Source organism: Buceros rhinoceros, unplaced genomic scaffold, assembly GCF_000710305.1.
Source record: "Buceros rhinoceros silvestris isolate BGI_N320 unplaced genomic scaffold, ASM71030v1 scaffold11762, whole genome shotgun sequence".
NCBI classification, from domain to species: Eukaryota; Metazoa; Chordata; class Aves; order Bucerotiformes; family Bucerotidae; genus Buceros; species Buceros rhinoceros.
In genome coordinates, this window is record NW_010398328.1 from 14 (window position 1) to 18,035 (window position 18,022).

The 18,022-nt window shown below is 37.1% G+C and overlaps 1 protein-coding gene across 1 annotated transcript in view; it reads left to right on the forward strand.

The window, feature by feature from the left end:
• Window positions 1-244: 244 nt before the first annotated feature.
• Window positions 245-18,022, forward strand: part of BOD1L1 (biorientation of chromosomes in cell division 1-like 1) — a gene marked incomplete at its 5' end in the record, with an annotated part of 29,049 nt that continues 11,271 nt past the window's right edge. The window contains 11 exons of the mRNA XM_010131064.1: window positions 245-368; window positions 722-866; window positions 1,568-1,643; window positions 2,515-8,587; window positions 10,625-10,700; window positions 11,481-11,484; window positions 12,157-12,226; window positions 14,657-14,700; window positions 15,624-15,711; window positions 16,787-16,866; window positions 17,484-17,568. Coding sequence (XP_010129366.1) covers window positions 245-368; window positions 722-866; window positions 1,568-1,643; window positions 2,515-8,587; window positions 10,625-10,700; window positions 11,481-11,484; window positions 12,157-12,226; window positions 14,657-14,700; window positions 15,624-15,711; window positions 16,787-16,866; window positions 17,484-17,568 — 6,865 coding nt within the window. The remainder of the gene's footprint in view (window positions 369-721; window positions 867-1,567; window positions 1,644-2,514; window positions 8,588-10,624; window positions 10,701-11,480; window positions 11,485-12,156; window positions 12,227-14,656; window positions 14,701-15,623; window positions 15,712-16,786; window positions 16,867-17,483; window positions 17,569-18,022) is intronic.

The window sequence follows — 18,022 nt, forward strand, 5'->3', positions numbered from 1 at the left end:
AATGCCTCAGCCTCTGTTTGCAGTGTTAAGCAGCAGTGAAACTCTGGAACTTGGCTAGTTTCACTTCTGGGAAGTAGTAGAGGATTCCATTAACTGTCATATAATGATTTCTAAGGACTACTTATTTTTCAGTTTGGCTCAGGCTACAATGTTCTGTTTTCTGTGCATTTTAGACATACATTTGCAGTCAAAGAATACTCTTTGACCTAACGATAAGTTGTTTTCCTTGGATTTGTATCTCCAGGCCAAAGAAAAAGAAGAGAGACTCCTAAGAAGACAAATTAACAGGGAGAGACTTGAAGAAAAACGTAAACAGAAGGCTGCAGAAAAAACAAAATCCCTGAAAACTGCAAATCAAAATGCTAAAGGTATGAGAATGCACTTTTATATCAGCCCCTGCTGCCCTGCTTTCATTTGCTCACTCTCTCTGGAAAAAAACATTGGGCTTAAAATATTGGTAATAGGTCTCTAGTAATTTCCCTTTAAAAACCCAACATTTCAACAGCAATATAACAGAAAATGTATAATGCAAATTATTAATGCAAAATTCTGTATCTTCATTTCTTCATATATACTTTTATATATTACTACATTGCTTAAATGCAGTGAATACCTGCACACACTAGTATTCTCTGCTACACTCTCTGTACTACTTTCAGTCACGTTTATACCTGAATACAATTACATGCTTATGTATTTCACAATTTGTGTGTTATTTTAGGAAAAAGCGGCTTGAATTTAGAAGAACCTTCATCAAGAAGTCTTGAGTCAAAAGCTACTGGTACCAGCATTAAGGATGTGCTTAAAGAACAGAAATTTTTAGAAAAAAAAGTAGCCTTGAGCAGAAAAAGAAAAAGAGATTCAAGGTATTCGTGTATTTGCTCAAAAGGAATTAAGTTTTTGAACATTCATTTTTGGAGATTGGAAAGGTTCTCTTCAACTTTGCAGTTAGACTTACCCATTTTAATAATTTCCTCTTAAAATTTTCACATAATTTTGTTATTAATAAGCATGAAGTTCAGGCAGAAAATCAAATACAGTTGCTTAAATATATTGCAGCTCAGGCTGCAGTAGCAGCCTTTGTGTGGCTTTTCTCACACTGATAATGAAGACATGAGAAGAGAGATTTTAGATGTTTGGACATCTAATGTTAGTCAGCTTGGCTTGATCTTTATATTTTACATAGATATGTACATGTGTACGTGTCTGCCTACATAGGAGTGTGTGTGGGGAAAGGAGATCTCTTGTTTATTTCATAGGGACAACAGCAGTGCTGACTGGCTTGCTTTAAAGCACTAATGCCCAGAGGGTATCTTTGAAGTTGGTACACATAATTTTCCAAGAGAAAAAAAGCTTGGACAAATTGGCTAGTCAAAAGTTGCGTGATCCTTGTTAAGGGTCGAGGGACCAAGGTAATAATAACTTTAATAACTCCTCGAATCCTTAACATTCTATTGTGATATTGTTAGTGTACATTTGTCTCCTTCAGCTTTGAAAGCAGACAGTTTATAAACAAATGTTTGGCTGATACTGATTCTTTTTTAAATTGTCCAAATACTTGTTTCAGGCATGCTGAAGATGGCTGCAAAAAGAAATATGAACCATCTGAGGAAGATTCTAAAGAAATACAAAAGACAAATGAGGTGTGTGTCTCCTAAGCATAAACCATCTGATCTTCCTTTTTAATTGTAATAGTACTTGTTCATATGTCCATGCAAACTGCATAATATTGCATTCATTCTTACGAATTACTTTTTTCCTGCTAGTTCTTACAACTGCATTAGTGATCTGACATTGCTGTACTAATGTTTTCTGAATTCCAGTAGCCACTAGAATATGCTGTCTGTGTATTCAGTACTGATGCATGTTGTAGTAGAACACGAAATATAGTTTAAGACCTATTCTGTGAAGTATCTTGGGTTTTTAAAAAGGGCAAGGTGTGTCTTATATGTGAAGACTTGAGGAGTGTGATCTATTTAAACTTCTCACTGGAAAGTTAAAGGACGTCTGTATGTAGTCCAAACAGTAAAGAAAAGATCATTTTTATGGTGGGAGTTTTTACCAACAACATTGTTAACAAAGAAACAGTGATAGTCAGAAGTTCACATGGAAATCTAGATTTATCTTCTGTGGGTTTGGTTTGGGTTTGTTTTTTTAAGCAGTGTAAAGGCTATTTAAAATAAACAGAATACTTGAAATTGTGATTGTCCATTTAAAACTCCATTTTAATAATTTCAGAAAAAAGATAACTTTTATAAAGAAAAGATACTAAAGTTCAAACAAACAGACTGTTTAACTTCTGTTTCATTGGATTTTCCCACAATGGCAGATAATTAAAATGGCAAGTTTCATTTTGTTGCTGCCTATATTTTAGGTGAATCTTTATTACAGCGTTAAGTGTATTCTCTAATGTATTGTTTTTATTGAGACTTTGCCCTTAAACAACTGTGTTTGGTCACATAGTGAAGGAACTGTGTAACATTTGCTTATACGTATAAAAACTTTCTTTTGTAGACTTGTGAAAAACATTCTTCCAAAGAATTGAAGCATAATCATGGGAAAAGTGAAATGTCTAAACAGCTTAGAAGACTTTCAGAATCAGTGCATTTGGCTGAGGAATGCAAAAGTGATTCTAAAGCAGAAAAAGAACATAAAAGAAAAACCTTCACCTCTCTTCAGGCTGAAGGAGCCCAGCAGGACAGTGAAACAAAGGATCCAAAAAGGCAACTGGATAGAGCAGAAGGCAATACTGAAGAACTACAGAAGCAGAAATCCATATTTAAAAATGAAAAACATCCCAAAAAAGATAGTGACACAGAAATTCAACATATGAGAAATGTTGCCAAAAAAGAAGCCAAGTCTTACAGAGATAAAAATGAAAAGGAAAGAACTGCTTTAGAAGATAAATTTTCTTTAAAGCACAAGTATAAAGGAGACAGTATTCACAAAGCAAGTGAAGATGGTGAACTCCATTCATTTGAAAGAAGTTTGAAAGGAGAAGATGGCAGCCAGAAACATAATCAACAATTGAAGGTTTCTTCAGATGACAAATCTGAAAGAAAAAATAAACATCGTAGTGAACGGAAAATATCAGTAACAGGAAAAGATGGGAAAAATATTTCTGAATCAACCTTAAAAGCTGATGAATTGCTGCGTAAGGAAAATAAAAGAGACAGACATCTCTCAACAGAAAAATCAAGAGCAGAATATAAGTCCAAAAGGTCCCTGAGTGATTCTCGGCCACAAAAGGATTCCCTAAGTGCCTCAAAGCAACTCGCTTCTGCATCACACAGAAGGAGTGAAAGCTACTCAGAAGATAAGCATGAAATAGAATCAACTAACTCTGATGGTAATTTGAAACAAGAAGATGGTGTTCATAAAGACAGACGAAGGTCTAAGAGCCTCGTAGAAGACAAGATTTTGTTAAAGTCTAAGTCAAAGAGTCATAGTAAACAATTCAAAGCATCTGAAGCAGAATTACAGGAAAATTTAACAAAACAAGAGCCTGGTCAGAAACTGGAGAAAGATAAGAGCACAGAAGAGAATGATTCAGATAAACAGCACAAATCCAAGAATGATGACAAAGTTTTTGAGGAGAGTGGTGCTGAGTTTGAGCTTGTAAGTGGCACACAATCACAAAAAGACTTCAGTCATAGAGCTAAGTTACACTCTGGAGAAAAAGGATCCGTAAAAGAGAAATACAGAGGTGATAAGGATTTAAGCAATTCCAAACTAGAAAGAAGGTTCTCTGGTGAAAGTCACAAAAGCAGAAACTTAAAGCACAGCAACAAGGAAATAAAGAAGAAGGAAGAGAGTATCAAATTGGAAGATAAAGATATTAAAGAAATGGATAGTGGACGTGAAAAAGTACTGAACATCACAGTGGCGATGGATAAAAAACAAAGTAAGAGGATATCCTGTGAAAATAGAAAAGGCGGTATATCAAACCAAGATTTACTTAGAGAGGAAAAGCAATCAACTAGCACAACTGAAAGCAACTCTGCTCCAGCCCCTCAGAAGTCAAATGTGAATAATGATGACTTGCATTTTGGTCATGAGGAAGAGCTGATGGAACTCGATTTGAAACAAACGAAAGCACAGGAAGCATCTGACATTGAAGGAAAAAACATTCAAAACTCACTCCATGTTACAGATGCCAAGTATTCAGCAAAAGAAAAAATATCTCTATCAGATAAGGATTTAAAACATATCTTGGTAGATCTTAAAGGTTGTGAAACGCAGTTTCTGCCTGCAGCTGAAAAAAATGTTAAACAAAAAGATATCTCTCATAAACAAGTTGGTGCCTTAGACACTTCATCCAAACAAGCTTCTGTGAATCAAGAACCCAATAAACAAGGGGCTTATAAAATGAGTGTTGTATATGAAACAAGTGGTAGAATCTTACTGAATGTTCCCAGTAAGGATGAAGCTTCAGAAGAGAGCAGAAAACCAAAGAATTTACAAACTGTAATAAATTCTAATTCAGATGATGTTCGTTTAGCAATTAATTCTTCCAGAGAAGACACAGCTGATGCAAAGTCCATGGATATGGATATTTCTGATTTTACAGATTCCTTGACTAGTATGTCTAAAGAATGCCATAATTCAGATGGGGTTTCTTTATTTGAAGATGCTTTCATTTTGAAGAATGATGCAGCACAGGTTGTATACATGGAACAACAAGAGAGTATGGTGCTGAGTTCTATCATGAAAGATGATGGTGACACCACCACTATGACAAACAGTATAGAAAAAGATAAAGTGCACTGGCCTGGTGAAGAGGCAATGGAAGACAGTTCGGCTGGGTTACCTAGTCAAGAAGGTTATGATGAAGCAGCGAAGTTAGAAAGCACTCAGGGAAGTGAGTTGAAAATAGAAGAGGAAAACTTAATAACTGACATAAGTGAAGATTGTGGAGATGTAACAACAAAAGAACTTCTCCTAAAAAGAAGAGAGTGCTTGAGTGCAGATCCTTCCATAAAGGGAGAAGGAAGCACAGTGATGGATAATGCAGAAAAGAACGAGGTGCATGATACTGATGATATGATACAGTCTTCCTCCATGTTTGTTTCTGAAAGAGTTCCTGAGGAAGCAGTGAAAGGCTTTGTTGTAGCCAGTGGGCAAGAAGGGAATGGTGTGGAAGATAAAAATGAAAGCAGTGCAGTAGGTACCAGTGCAGGAAGCAGTAAACATAGTTTGTTGTACAGCAGCCCAGAAACAACTCTGGCCACTGTGATAGGAACTAGCACAGAAAAGATCATTGAGAGCACTTCAATGGCCACTAGTACAGGAGAAGAAGGAGCTGAAGGTGCATCACATTCTGAAAAGGACAGTGATGCTACAACGACATGCTCAGACGAAGAAGGTGAGGTGACAGTAATCTGCACAAGCATAGAAGCTGATGAAGGTTTCACAACAGACGTATGGGTGAAAAGTAGTGAGGGCAGCAGTTTCGTCACAGGTGCAGATGTTGGTGAATGTACTGTTGCAGCAGCTGAAGAAGGTGGTGGCAGTGTTGTCACTGAAGGATTAGCAGAAAGTGAAAGCTTCCTAACAAGTACAGAAGGAGAAGAAAATGGTGACTGTACCATGGTTGATGCAGAAGAAAGCAGTAAAGATTCAGTCAATGCAAGTGGAGTAGAAATTGAAGACAATGTGAATAGTGCTGGGGCAGAAGAAAAAGATGATGCTGTAACTAGTGCAGGCTCTGAAGAAAAGCGAAAGACTTCAACTTGTGTAGGTACAGGCAGATTTGAAAGTTCTGTATCTTGCTTAGGTGAAGTAGAGAGTGATGGAGCTGTAACTAGTGCAGGGACAGAAACTGGTGAAGGGTCAACAAGTAGTGACAGTTCAGGTGAATTTCAGGGCAGTGTGAGAGCTGGCCAAGTTAAAGAACACGAAGGCACTGTGACTTGCACAGGTGCAGAAGAAGGAGGTCGTAACTTCATCGTTTGCTCAGTGACTGGTACAGATGCCCAAGGAGAAAGCACTGTAACTGGTGCCTGTATCGCAGTGGTCACAAACAACAGTGCCACAACTGGAACTAGTGGTGACAAATCTGAGGATACTGTAAATGGTGAAAGTGCAGTGACCAGCACAGGCATAACTCCAGAAGATGATGCTGAAGTTTCAGTGGTCTGCACAGGGATAGAAGACAGCAATGAGGGATTTGCAGTTTGTTTAGAAGCTGAAAAATGTGAAAGTCTAATGGACAGTACAAGGATAAAGGAAGAAGCCAGTGTCACTACTGTCAGCGTAGGTCCATGTGATGATGAAGGTTTTGTGACTAGTACAGGCTCAAAAGAAGAGGATGAAGAAGGTGAGGACATCGTGACCAGTACAGGAAGAGGAAATGAAGAAAATGAGCATGCTTCTACTTGTACAGGAATGGAAAGTGAAAATGCACTAATTTGTATAGGTGCAGAAGAAGGTGAAAGTTCCATTATCTGCATAGTTGCTGAACAAATGGAAGCTGAGTCAGGAGTGGCTGGCACTAATGCAAATAAGCTTACTGTTGACAGCATAACAAGCGCAGAGAAAGAAGCTAATTGTGTCACAAACCACAAAAATGTTAAAGGGATTGCTGAAAGCAGTGTAACCAGTGCAAGTGCTGCAGATGAGGGTGCCTTGACTGTCCGTGGAGGAAAGCATGAAGGCACCTTGATTCCCTTAGATGCTGAGGAATGTGAGGGTCCCATGACTAGTGCTATGGCAGTGCAAGATAAGAGTCAGTCTGGAGCTGAAGACAAACATGAGAACGCCATGACTTCCTTTGACAGTAGAGAACTCAATGCCTCTATAAGTAGTGCGATTCCAAAAGAAGATGAAAATTCTCTTATTCCTACCAGTACAGTGGAAGACAGTGATGCCGCCTTGCATTCTGCCATGGATGCTGAGGAAGGTCCACTTGCTATTGGAAGTGCAGGTGAAAGTGGGGAAAGCTCTATGATCTTAATAGACGCTGAAGACACAGAGGTGCCTATGCCCAGTACAGCTACAGAGTTTAAAGAGTGTGTGCATACTTTAAGCAGCAAGCAGGAGAAGGATGAGTGCACTATGATTTCCACCAGTATTGTGGAAGAATTTGAGGCTCCTATGTCAAGTGCAGCTGTTGAATATGATGGTCAGCTCCACTCTGTGAAAACAGAAGAAATAAATGAGAATGCTATGGTTTCTATAGATACAGAACTATATGAGGTTCCTATGCCTAGTGAATCCAGTGCAGGAGGAGATGATGATGATGATATAAGTCACCCACTTGCTAGCAGTAAGGAAGAAAAAGATGAGTGTGCTATGATTTCTACAAGTGTTGTGGAAGAACAAGTAATCCTAATGTCAGGTGGAGTCACAGAGGAGGCGGTTCAACATGTGTCAGACACAGAGTCAAAAAATGAAACAGTAATGATCTCTACCAGTACAGCAGAGTGTTTTGAAGCTCCTATGCCTAGCGTATCTGTGCAAGATGAAAACAATCTCAGTGGTTCACAGACAGAAGGAAGATATGAAGCTGCTATGATCACTACAAGTATGGCAGAAGAATGTGAGATAGTCCTCATCAGTGCAGCACCACAAGCTGAAAGTCAACTCATTGTAGCAGAAGGAGATGAAGATGCCATTATCTCTCCAAATGCATCAGAAGACTGTAAGATTGTGGAAACCACTGCAACCGTAGATGAACAGTTTGGGCTAGCTGCTTTTAATGCAGATGCAAAAAGCAAAGGCTCTATGATTTTTGTGGGAGACTGTGGAGCTCCTGTGCTAAGGGTTGCCGCTAACAGTGAGGATCAACACACTGCTTCGAGTATAGGAGATAAGGAGGAGGGGGCAGTGATCACTCTGAGCACAATGGAAGAATGTGATAGCCTCTTCACCTTTACAGTCGTAGAAGAAAGTCAACTTGCTGCCGAGAGCACAGAAGTAAAAGACAAAACTGAGGAAAACTTTAATGCTGCTAACCAGATTGAATGCATCCTATCAACTACAGGCCTGGAAAAAAGCAACAATTCTTTGCTTGTCATTGGTAAAGGGAATGAGACCCATGAGAGTGGTGTGGGGGGAGAATCAGCAACATCTCAGACCACAGCAGACAGAGAAATCACAGAAACAGATGAAAACCCGGTGAACCTCATGAGTGTAGATGAAGCTCTTTGTGTGGAGATTAGTACAGAGACTGCTGCGAGTCCAAGTCCTTCCTCAGAGGCAAGCGAGGATGATGAGCGAGCTGAAGATGTTTCGCATGAGAATGTTACATCAGAACTCTCTTCTGTGATTTCAGCAGCAGCAGAGTGTGAAACTCTAAGGAATGTAAACTATAAATTTAACTCAGACTTGCTTTTAGAAAGTAACTTTTCTGAAATAAGGACTCCCCTGCCTAAGGCACAGGCTTTTTCCTTAGTGACTGCAAATGAAGGGACTGTAAATACCAACCATGGTGAAGTGACAGTAGAAGCAGAATTAGGGGGGGAAAGTGGCTTGCCTTTGCGTGTGGAAGAACTATATGGCAGTGATGACAAAACGAACTTGGTCAAAATAGATGATACTGGAATTGAAGTTACTTTTCAAAAAAGTAATGCAACCTTTAATTCAGGTGAGGATTTATTTTCTTCTTTTTAACTCCTCAGTTTATAAGCTATCCATAAATAAATGCATTTTACCATTATTCTAATCAGAAATAGCTTACACTGTTCAAACATACTTAATTTCTTTACTGGTTGCAAAATAATGTATTTAAGAATTAGTAACAAATATTTAAGTATGTGATTCTTGGAGTATAAGAGTGACTGAATGCAATGATCTGAGGTATGTTGGAAAAGAATTAAATGTTATTAGAGTGCAAAAAAGTTATCAAAATACGTTGACTTAAAATTGTGAGCTAACATATGAAGTGGTTTGCAAGGGGTGATAATTGTAGATGGCTTTTGTTAATAACGTGTTTTGAAATTCTGAAATGCTTCTATAGGAGTGAGGATGCATTTCATTTAAACATGTTCAACATTTTAAAAAGGTATCTTAGTAATTTTGAAGGTTAAGAGTGGGCATCCTTAATCATAACTGCAGATTTTCTCTGCGTGGTTTTTTAACAGTCATATTCACATCTGCTCTCTTATGCTGAATTTTGTGTTATGAATATACTTGAAATGGTCCTTCTTTGTGTTACAAATAGGCATTTTAAGAGAGCAGTGATGGTAAGTTACGACTGTGTATGACATTAAGGATATCATGTTTTATTTCCAGATCCATTTTTCTGGGAGCTAACATTTGAAATGAACTTGCACGTTTGTTAGTTCCTTAAATACCATACAATGAACATCCTGCTGCTTTGAGCCTTTCTCGTCTTTGACCCTCTGGAGTATTTGAAGCACCAAGTTTATGAAAATTAATAAATACTGTAGATCCCATAATGAAGTAAAGATTATAAAAAAATTATTATAAATTTTGGAGAAATTAAACTGTAGAAAAACAGCAGAAAAATCTGCTTGTCTTGTTTTATACCCAAGTGGCATGATGATGACAATCAAGTACTACTTTTAAAACCTTTTCCTTCTCATGTCTGTCTTTGCCATTATTTCAAATGACGATTTACAATGTGAGTTTAGGTCCTCTTTCTCAAAGGCTGGCTTTATTCTCCAGTTTTGTTGAGATTTGGAGTGAGAAGGCTCACTCTGCAGGTTTTAGGATCTTAGGAATTTGTCAAGGAATGATCTGGTAAACTGGAAAAATGTTATTCAGTATTTATACAAGAGACAGACATGAGCTGTGAAAATGTAAACTGCTACCCTAAGGTGTCTGCCTTGGTGCTCTGCTGAATCCTTGTTGTCTGTTGGTGTAACTTCTCTTAAGTATTGGTGGTAATGGTTGTCTTATTCTCTGGACCACAACCACAATTTAAGCACTTCACATGTGTCATTGATGAGTTGTCATGTTATAACTATTTCTTTTCGTTTAGGAAAAGCTGCATAAACAGGCATCTGAAATAGGCGTCCTAAAAAGCTGTAGAAGTCATATGAAGATGCTGTCTGCATGGCCTGTTTTTCAGATGTTTTAAGCGTACAGTTGTTCCCATGGGGAATGAAATGGGTGGGGTTTTAAGATTTCCTGAAATTACATTAACAGGAGCTATTGAGCTTTCAGTCTCTATGGAAATTAGATCTTTTCAGTGGTTATGATTCTAGAGCCTACGGATTTAGAGCTAATTGTCACTTAAAAGTATTATCCTTAGTATTAACTCTTAGCTCTGCTTTCATTAGTACAGAGATAACTTGCTGTTTAGAATTTGGTCTGAAAACCTGTTGGTTTGTTTGTTTGTTTTAAAGGAAAAGCAAGAAAAAAAAGCCAAAGTCAGAATTCATAAATAAGCTGTGATAAATCCTGATAGCCCATATTTTCAAGTCCTTTTGTATTTAAGGGGAACACAGAAGTACTTGTGTTCTTGCAGATGCCAAGTTAGAATTTTTTGAGTTTGTTTGCTGCGACAGACTTGCTATTGTTTCCTTTGCCTACAGGAAGGGATTAAATTCATGTACTGTGTTCATGAGGTGGTACTGAGAAATAGCATCCTACTGTAGCATGAGATAAATACAGCATAATGTAACCTAATCATTTTAATGTATTTGTATTTCATTAGGCAATAATGCAGCTTTACCAAAGTTGGCAGAAGAACTAGAATTTGAAAGTAACTTGAGAGCTAATGAGGTATTTATGTTATTTTGAAAATTTTGACTATGCTTCTTTGTGTATAATTATACATCTTGCTAGGGTTTCGTACCATACCTTTTGATTCTTGTGCAGCAAAAATGGCATTTGAACTTCAAAACTTTTGAATAGCCATTTTTCAAATTATTCAGCTGTACTTTTCCAAGCAGCTGGCATTTAAATTGTGGGCTGTTCGTGTTATTCAGTGGTAGAACCAACTCCCTCCCTCAGCCGTGTGCCTCCTGTGACCATGACATACAAGCATGCTTCTTTTAGAATTGCTCATACTGTCTGCATGTCTCTTATGATGCTACTTGTAGAATAGTCATACGTGCCTTAGCTCTTACAGCTGGCAGCCATTAGTGCTTCAAAATAGTAAACATACACTGCCCTTCATTTCACTGTATCGCTTTCTTGCCAGTCTTCACACTTGCCCATTGTGTCTGTGTGCTTCAAGAACATTTGCTGCTGTTCTGTGCTGTGATAGTCACAGCCTGCTGTAATAGAAGAGTTAGAGCATCCTAGATAATCCAGGGTGGTGGAGCTCATGGTCACCTATAGCTTGTGTAAGAACAAAGTTGAGCTTGTCTGTTCATGTGTTTGTGCTGTGTTCCATAATAGGATTCCAAATGTGTTAATTCTTCATTCAGATGCAGGACTGCATCTGTGTATTCTAATCTTGCCAAACTCTGATAATAAGCATTTTGAGGGAGAATGTGTTCAGAGACTCCCAAGCATCTATAAAAAGGTGGATCTGCACAGGGCTATTGGCTGCAGCTCCAGGGCAGACCAGCTGAGTATTTCTGCACCAAGATTTTGATGCCTGGGATGCACTTCAGGAAAATCCAAGTCATCTCCAGTTTGGTGGGATTTATTGATTTGAGTTTCACCTCCAAACAGCTGTACTGTTTGCCAGCATAAGATGGTCCCAGAGTCAGTATAGCCATGTTCACATGGTGCTGTATCTGAGTTTGCAATGTCCAGATCTGACTTGAGTACGCTTAGCTACATATGTATTATATATCTATCAGTATCATATAGCCAATCTGCAACTTGAAAATAGTTTAGAAAAAAAACAAGTTGAGAAGAGTTCACTGTACCTTGTTATGCATTGCAGATACCTACTTTTCTGTATATGTGAACATTTCTAGAATGTTGCTTGTATTTGGAACTCATCTTAGTAGGTGTTGCACCTTGACTTCCTGAGATTCCTTTTGAGTTAAAGTAATCTCTGGTACCAGTGTTAACCCTTAAGGTCAAGGTAGGCACTGTACCGTTTGACAGTAATGTGACTTAGCTCTGCTGGTGTTCCTTATTAATATTTGTACTGCTGTCTTAGTAAGAAAGCTTCTGAAGATTTCTATAGATCACAGTAAGACAGTGTGCATCGTGAGGGAAGGGAGTGAAACATGCTTGTTCTGGATGTCTGCAATATTTTTTTGCTTCTTTTGATTTTGTGTTTAGCCACAATGGCTTGGAAGTCCGAAAAGTGAAGAGGGATGTGTGGATCTTCATGCTAAAGAGTTTCAAAAAGGTGATTTTTATACTGATAGCGACTTACTCTTCATACCGATTTGAATGTTATCTATGATGGGAGGGTTGTAGATATGATATATGCTATGTATAGAGGGATTGAAGGAAAGCTTGCAGAAATCTTCTTGAAGTGTTTCTAGAAGCTTACATGGCTTTGCATTTGGTTTGTGGGAAAGGAAGGTCAGCTTTTCCTTCCAATGTGATATGCTGAAAGAAGGGTGGAAAGCATTTAGGATTTTTAAAAAGTAGACTGCTAATGTTTTATTTAGAATCAATAAATACAGAAAAACTTTTGTCCGGGAAAGATGATATGACAAGAATAAGTATTAATATGACTTAAGTCACAGAGGTTTAACAGAAAGGTTTTTTTTTTTTCCCTTTCTTGCTCTCCAGAATATTAAAATATTTCTGGCCATCCACTGAATTTGAAGAGTAGTTACAAGTAATCACCTAGCTAGAATTCTTCATTAGTCAACTTTGATCTGTGTGCAATAATTCCTTTTCTACATATTAAATTCATCTTCAATAGGACAAAAAAAAAAGCCCTGTTTCCCAAAACCCCATTATTTTAAAATGGTTGCAATTGTTTGGCTTTCCCGATAAAGCAGAAACAAACCCCTGCTTTGTTCCCATCTTGATGGATTTCGTGCTCCAGATACATTACAAATATGTTTATAACACAACCAGATGAGAGTTAATCCTCAGCCAATGGCGTAACAAGCCAATCTCAAGTGAATTCCAAGAGGTACCAGTGATACTGCTGCATATAGAGTTCAAAGAGGTTAAAGATGCATTTCTTCTTACGAAAAGTTGCAGTGAAAAGCCTAAACACTATGAACAGACCTACTATTAAGCTCACCTGTGAATTTTTAGATGTGCATGCCAAAATAACCATTTGCCAAATAGAAGACAAAAATAAGAATAAGGTGAGCATTGCTACAAAACTTTGGATTCATTTTTATTCCTGGGGTAGGTCAAATTCACATGGTGGGATGTAGATTCATCTGAGTGGTAAGAGACGTGCTCTGCTCACAAGCAAGAAAACGTAATCCCTGAGAATGGGTTAGAAACATGTGTTCTTCAGGACAGCAGATCCAAAACTTGAACCAGTTTTTCTGTGCTGAGATTTCTTTGAAGTGTGTGGAAAAACTGTGCCACACAGTCACCCAGACAGACAGTACTTCAAATTTAAAATGTGTAGGTTGAACTAGCTGTGATAATCTTGTTCAATGTAAAATGTTTAACAAAAATCCATTTGTTGTGTAAATCATGTTGGGTATGACACTCACAGAAGAATAATGCTTTGTAGCTCTCAGTATGAGAGTTTTTTCTTTTTCTCCCCCACTCCACAATAATCTCTTATATGTATATATACATAAGCTCAACATACGTAAAAGGAAGTTGTTTAAAAGACAAATGTGTGTCCTGTCATGTGTATGAACAGCAGACACAGTAGTTTAGTAGTCCAAGATTCCTTGGAATGTAAACAAATCATTGCTGTTTGAGTGGGTGGGATCTAGCTCTTCGTTTGCCACTGCTTTAAAAGTTGAAAGATGTGCAACAGTATAGCTGTGGAAGAGCTGCTGCTAAAACATGTAGACTTAAGAAATGAGCTACAAAATATTTAAAGTTATATGTAGAATAGAGTGGTTTTACTGGATAATAGCTTTATGTTCCTACTGTAGCTGAAAGGAAAATTGCATGGAATGTTTTAGCAGCTTTTTTTATTTATTTAAAATATTAATTCAGTGTCTTTATGAATAAGATTTCAAGCATTTTGCAGAACACAATAGAGTAGCTTCTTTATGATTCTCTTTATTTATCTATATGAAATGGCTGTGGAAGTTGTGTAACTTTTCCAGAAGTGCAGAGCACAATTCATAATTATTTTCCACATTTTTGTGATACAGAAAGCTAAGGCTCTGCTTTATCAGAAGGATGCAGTGGAGCCTAGCAGTTGGACAGTTCGTTATGTGCACTGTATCAACTGCAGGTCTCACTAGTACAGTTATGCAAACTTTAGTTCTCTAGAAGCATAATGTTACAGCATAATTTTGGTTGCATTTTACTTCATCCCATGAGGCTGCATCTAAGGTTGTGATGGATAAAATTCTGATTCATTCAAGTGCTACAATTCTATTTGAAATGTGAAATTTACCATATATTACAAACACGACAGCCCCATGATTGCCTGTATTTTAGGCATAAAATTATTCTCATCCTATGCTTTAGAAATCCATATTCTGGGGGTTTTTTGTTTGTTTGAACATATTGTTAAAGAGAAGATTGGATGTCACTTATTTCCAACATTTAAAGTTAAGTTTTATGCAGTTTCAGGTACTCTGCAATGCTTTCAGAGAGAAATAGAGGATAATATGATATTTCACTCTTGCTTAGCTTTTCTGATTATTTTTGTAATTATTTTTAATAGATTTGCTACAGAGGAATATTGCTTTAGAAAGAGAAACTTTTCATGTAAGTTCCTGGTTTTTTTAATTTACTCTCTATGTGCTGCTTTTTTTCCCTACTTGCATTTACGTCTATTTACATTAAATATTCTCTAAAGGAAAGTACTATTTTTGTATATCCAGAGCCTATGTATACTGAGACTGTGCAGCTGTGTAGGTTGATGTCTAATTATTCTCTCAAACTTGAAGTAAATAAATCTTGAATTGTTGTTCCACAGTCTATGACTACTTTGAGACTGTTGTTAACTGGCAGAAAAGAGAAGCTTGATTGTTCTCCTTGAGAACAGTCCATGAAAATAGGGATTATTCCTGAGGCTTTTGATCAGGACTAGAAAACTGTTACTTTAATGCAGGCTACTGTGATTTCACAATCCTTGGAGCTTACAAGTGTAAAAGGGATTACTGGGAAAGTTGCAAATGTTTCTGTTCCATAAAAAAACACTTTGCAAGATATTTAACACAGATGACAAGCTTAAAAATGTGTTTACCACTCAGATTTAAGAAATCTTAAATTTATTTGTTACTGTATTGTAATGCTGTTTGACCACATTTCTGGTGCTAGTGAGGTACTTCTGTTCCTGCGTGTAGGAAACTGTCCTTTTAAATCCAAAAATATTTTGTGAATTACCATGATTAACTGCTTTTAAAGCACATAGTAGGATGCTTACTTAAAACTGAGACTTTTTTCATTCAAAGTATCGATTAGAAATTTTGAAAATACAGTGAGGTGGAAGTTCTGTCATGGTGCTGTCCAACAGTAGTAACATGACTTGAGCTCTAGGAATGAATTGCTTTTGTAATACTGCTGCTTTCTAGTTTAATGCACGTTGTACTTGAAAGTAGCAAGTAGGCAAAACTTTCTCCTTTTTTGTAGTTACAAACTTCATGGGAAAAGGTGAGGAGTTATCTTTCTTTGTGTTTTATGTGTAGGTGGAAAACTTGGATACACAGATAACTGAGGAACATAGATCTGGTGGAATACAGTGTAAATCTTCAGGAACAATGGATAAGGAAAAGTGTAAGTGATACAGAACTACATGAATTTGTGTAAAGCTTTTCTCTGCTGCAAAACAAAGTTCTACTGCGATTAGGCCATAAAACGATACTTTGGAGGAAAGAATGAATTATGGTGAATTCCAAACTCTGAAGTAGTTTCTCTTCCCAAAACAACTTCTTATATTACGCTTAATATATTTGATAAAAATCTGGTAACAAGTTTTACACTGCTTGGAAGGGTATTATAATAACTTTTTCAATCATAAGTGAGGAGATTTTTTTTGTGTAGTCTTTAAAATAATTACTAATTCTATCCTTTTTAAATAAAACACAGGGAAGAAATAGAAAGCTGAGGAAAACCAATGATGAGAGGAAAATACAGCCATTCAATAGACTTTGAGGCAGGATGCTTCATTCTGTGATATTGAAAAGAACTTAGTTTTGCTGTAATCTTTTATCTGTCTAGAAGCAAAAAGTGAGAAGGAAGTCAGTCCTTCTGGCATTAACATTTCTAACTAGCTTAGATAAAGTTAACTCAGAATGAGTTAGACATAATATTTGTGAGACTGACTATCCAATATCTATTCATGCTCTGCCTTCAACTGCTTTTGTCTTTTCAGCATCAGAACAATGAAAAAAATACATTAGGTTAACTAATAATGTCAGCTTTTATTCTGCTTCTAAGAATTTGATTTGATAAAGTGAATAATTAGAAGCCATGCTGTATTCATTATGGAGTCCCACACAGCAGTAACTGCTTTTTCTGTTTCTTGCTGAGCTGAAGTTAAGGTTGATGGTTTATTTCTTGATGTGGTACCTGTCAAATTGCAATTTTGAGCTTATCTTTAAAAACAAGCAAAAAAACCAAGTTCTACCTATAACATACAAGAAACGTGGAATTCTTTTTTGCAATGGTTTTGTCTTCCCTTTTCAAAGAGAGGATAGCATAACCTTCTGTTCATATTTTTGTAAATAAGGTGCTGCTTTTCGGAATCTTTTGGATTGCACTAATGATGAGCTGATATAAAAGTGGCATCAAAATCTGGCAAGTGCAGAAGGCACTTCTTTAACACTTGAACTCTTGTTTGTTTTTGCAGGCAATCAGTTGATTGCTCAGGATGTGAGAAAAGATGATGACCCAAGTCAGTGTTCCAAAATGAAAGCTGATAACATCAAGGTAATTTCAAGAACAGGGGTTTTTTATGTTCTGCAGTTGTAATGTAAATAAGATGGAAGTCTTAAGTTTTTATTTCTGTAGCAGTTTATTTTGGGAGGCATTTTCATTATTAATTGTAAAGTACTTTTCATTGTCTTGAGTCTGTGTTGTCATGCACAGCACCTGAATCCCTTTGAAGTGTAGTGGACCGTATTTGCACAGTGATTAGGACCTTGGGATCACATGGATCATTGCTGAATCCCAGCTCTCCAGTCAGTTCAGCATCTTCATGGTCATACTGATCTGAGATCTGCAAAAGGGTGTCAGACTTCACCTGAGTTCTGGGTTTGACTGATCCCTTCTAAGTCAAAATAGGAATTAAGGGCAAAATAGGTTTTCTTTTTAATAGTAGCTGCCGAATATTTGGGACTAACTCACCCGTTGATTTTGATGAAGCTTCTCAGCATCAAAGTTTTTAAGAAATATTACAAAATCTTGATGAACAAAATAACTATTGTGTATATGAAAATATACAAGTACAATATACACAAGCAGTGTATATTTTCTTATAAGTAACTGGAAAATATTTTTAATTTGTAGTAAGATGCTCTTTTTTTTGTCATTTCAAAATAATGTAGGAAGTTACTTCGGGTGATGCAGCAGAAGTGTCCAAAGAAATTGATGTAAAGCGTACACCTCCTCAAGGTACTGTGGAAGAAAAAGGTAATGAACCTGCCCATTCTGGACAATTTTCTGAATGCATACTGCATGCTAGTTTCTTTCCATTTTTTCAATGATTCTGAGAGAAATTAGGAACTTGGTTCCAATTTGAGTCCAGCAATGCTGATCCCAGCAAACACTTGAACATATTCTCTAGCTGCTGTCTGTTCTATCACCACTATAAAATAATGCATTCATCCTGGTTTCTTTAATGGTGAGCACAGATTTATTTTTCTGCTGTGCTATCACCCATCTATTGCTTCAGTATGTACCTCGGGTAGGAAAGCTAATTGCAAATAAACAGGTAGATAAGGAAATAGCATGACTGGGGTATGTGACAAGAAGAACTTTTCCTAACTCTTACTGCAAATAAGTGGTGTTCTTCCAGAAAGCATTACATGTTCACTATCAAAATCAGTCCTGTTTGTTTCTGTTGAGAAACCAACCAGGAAAGAGT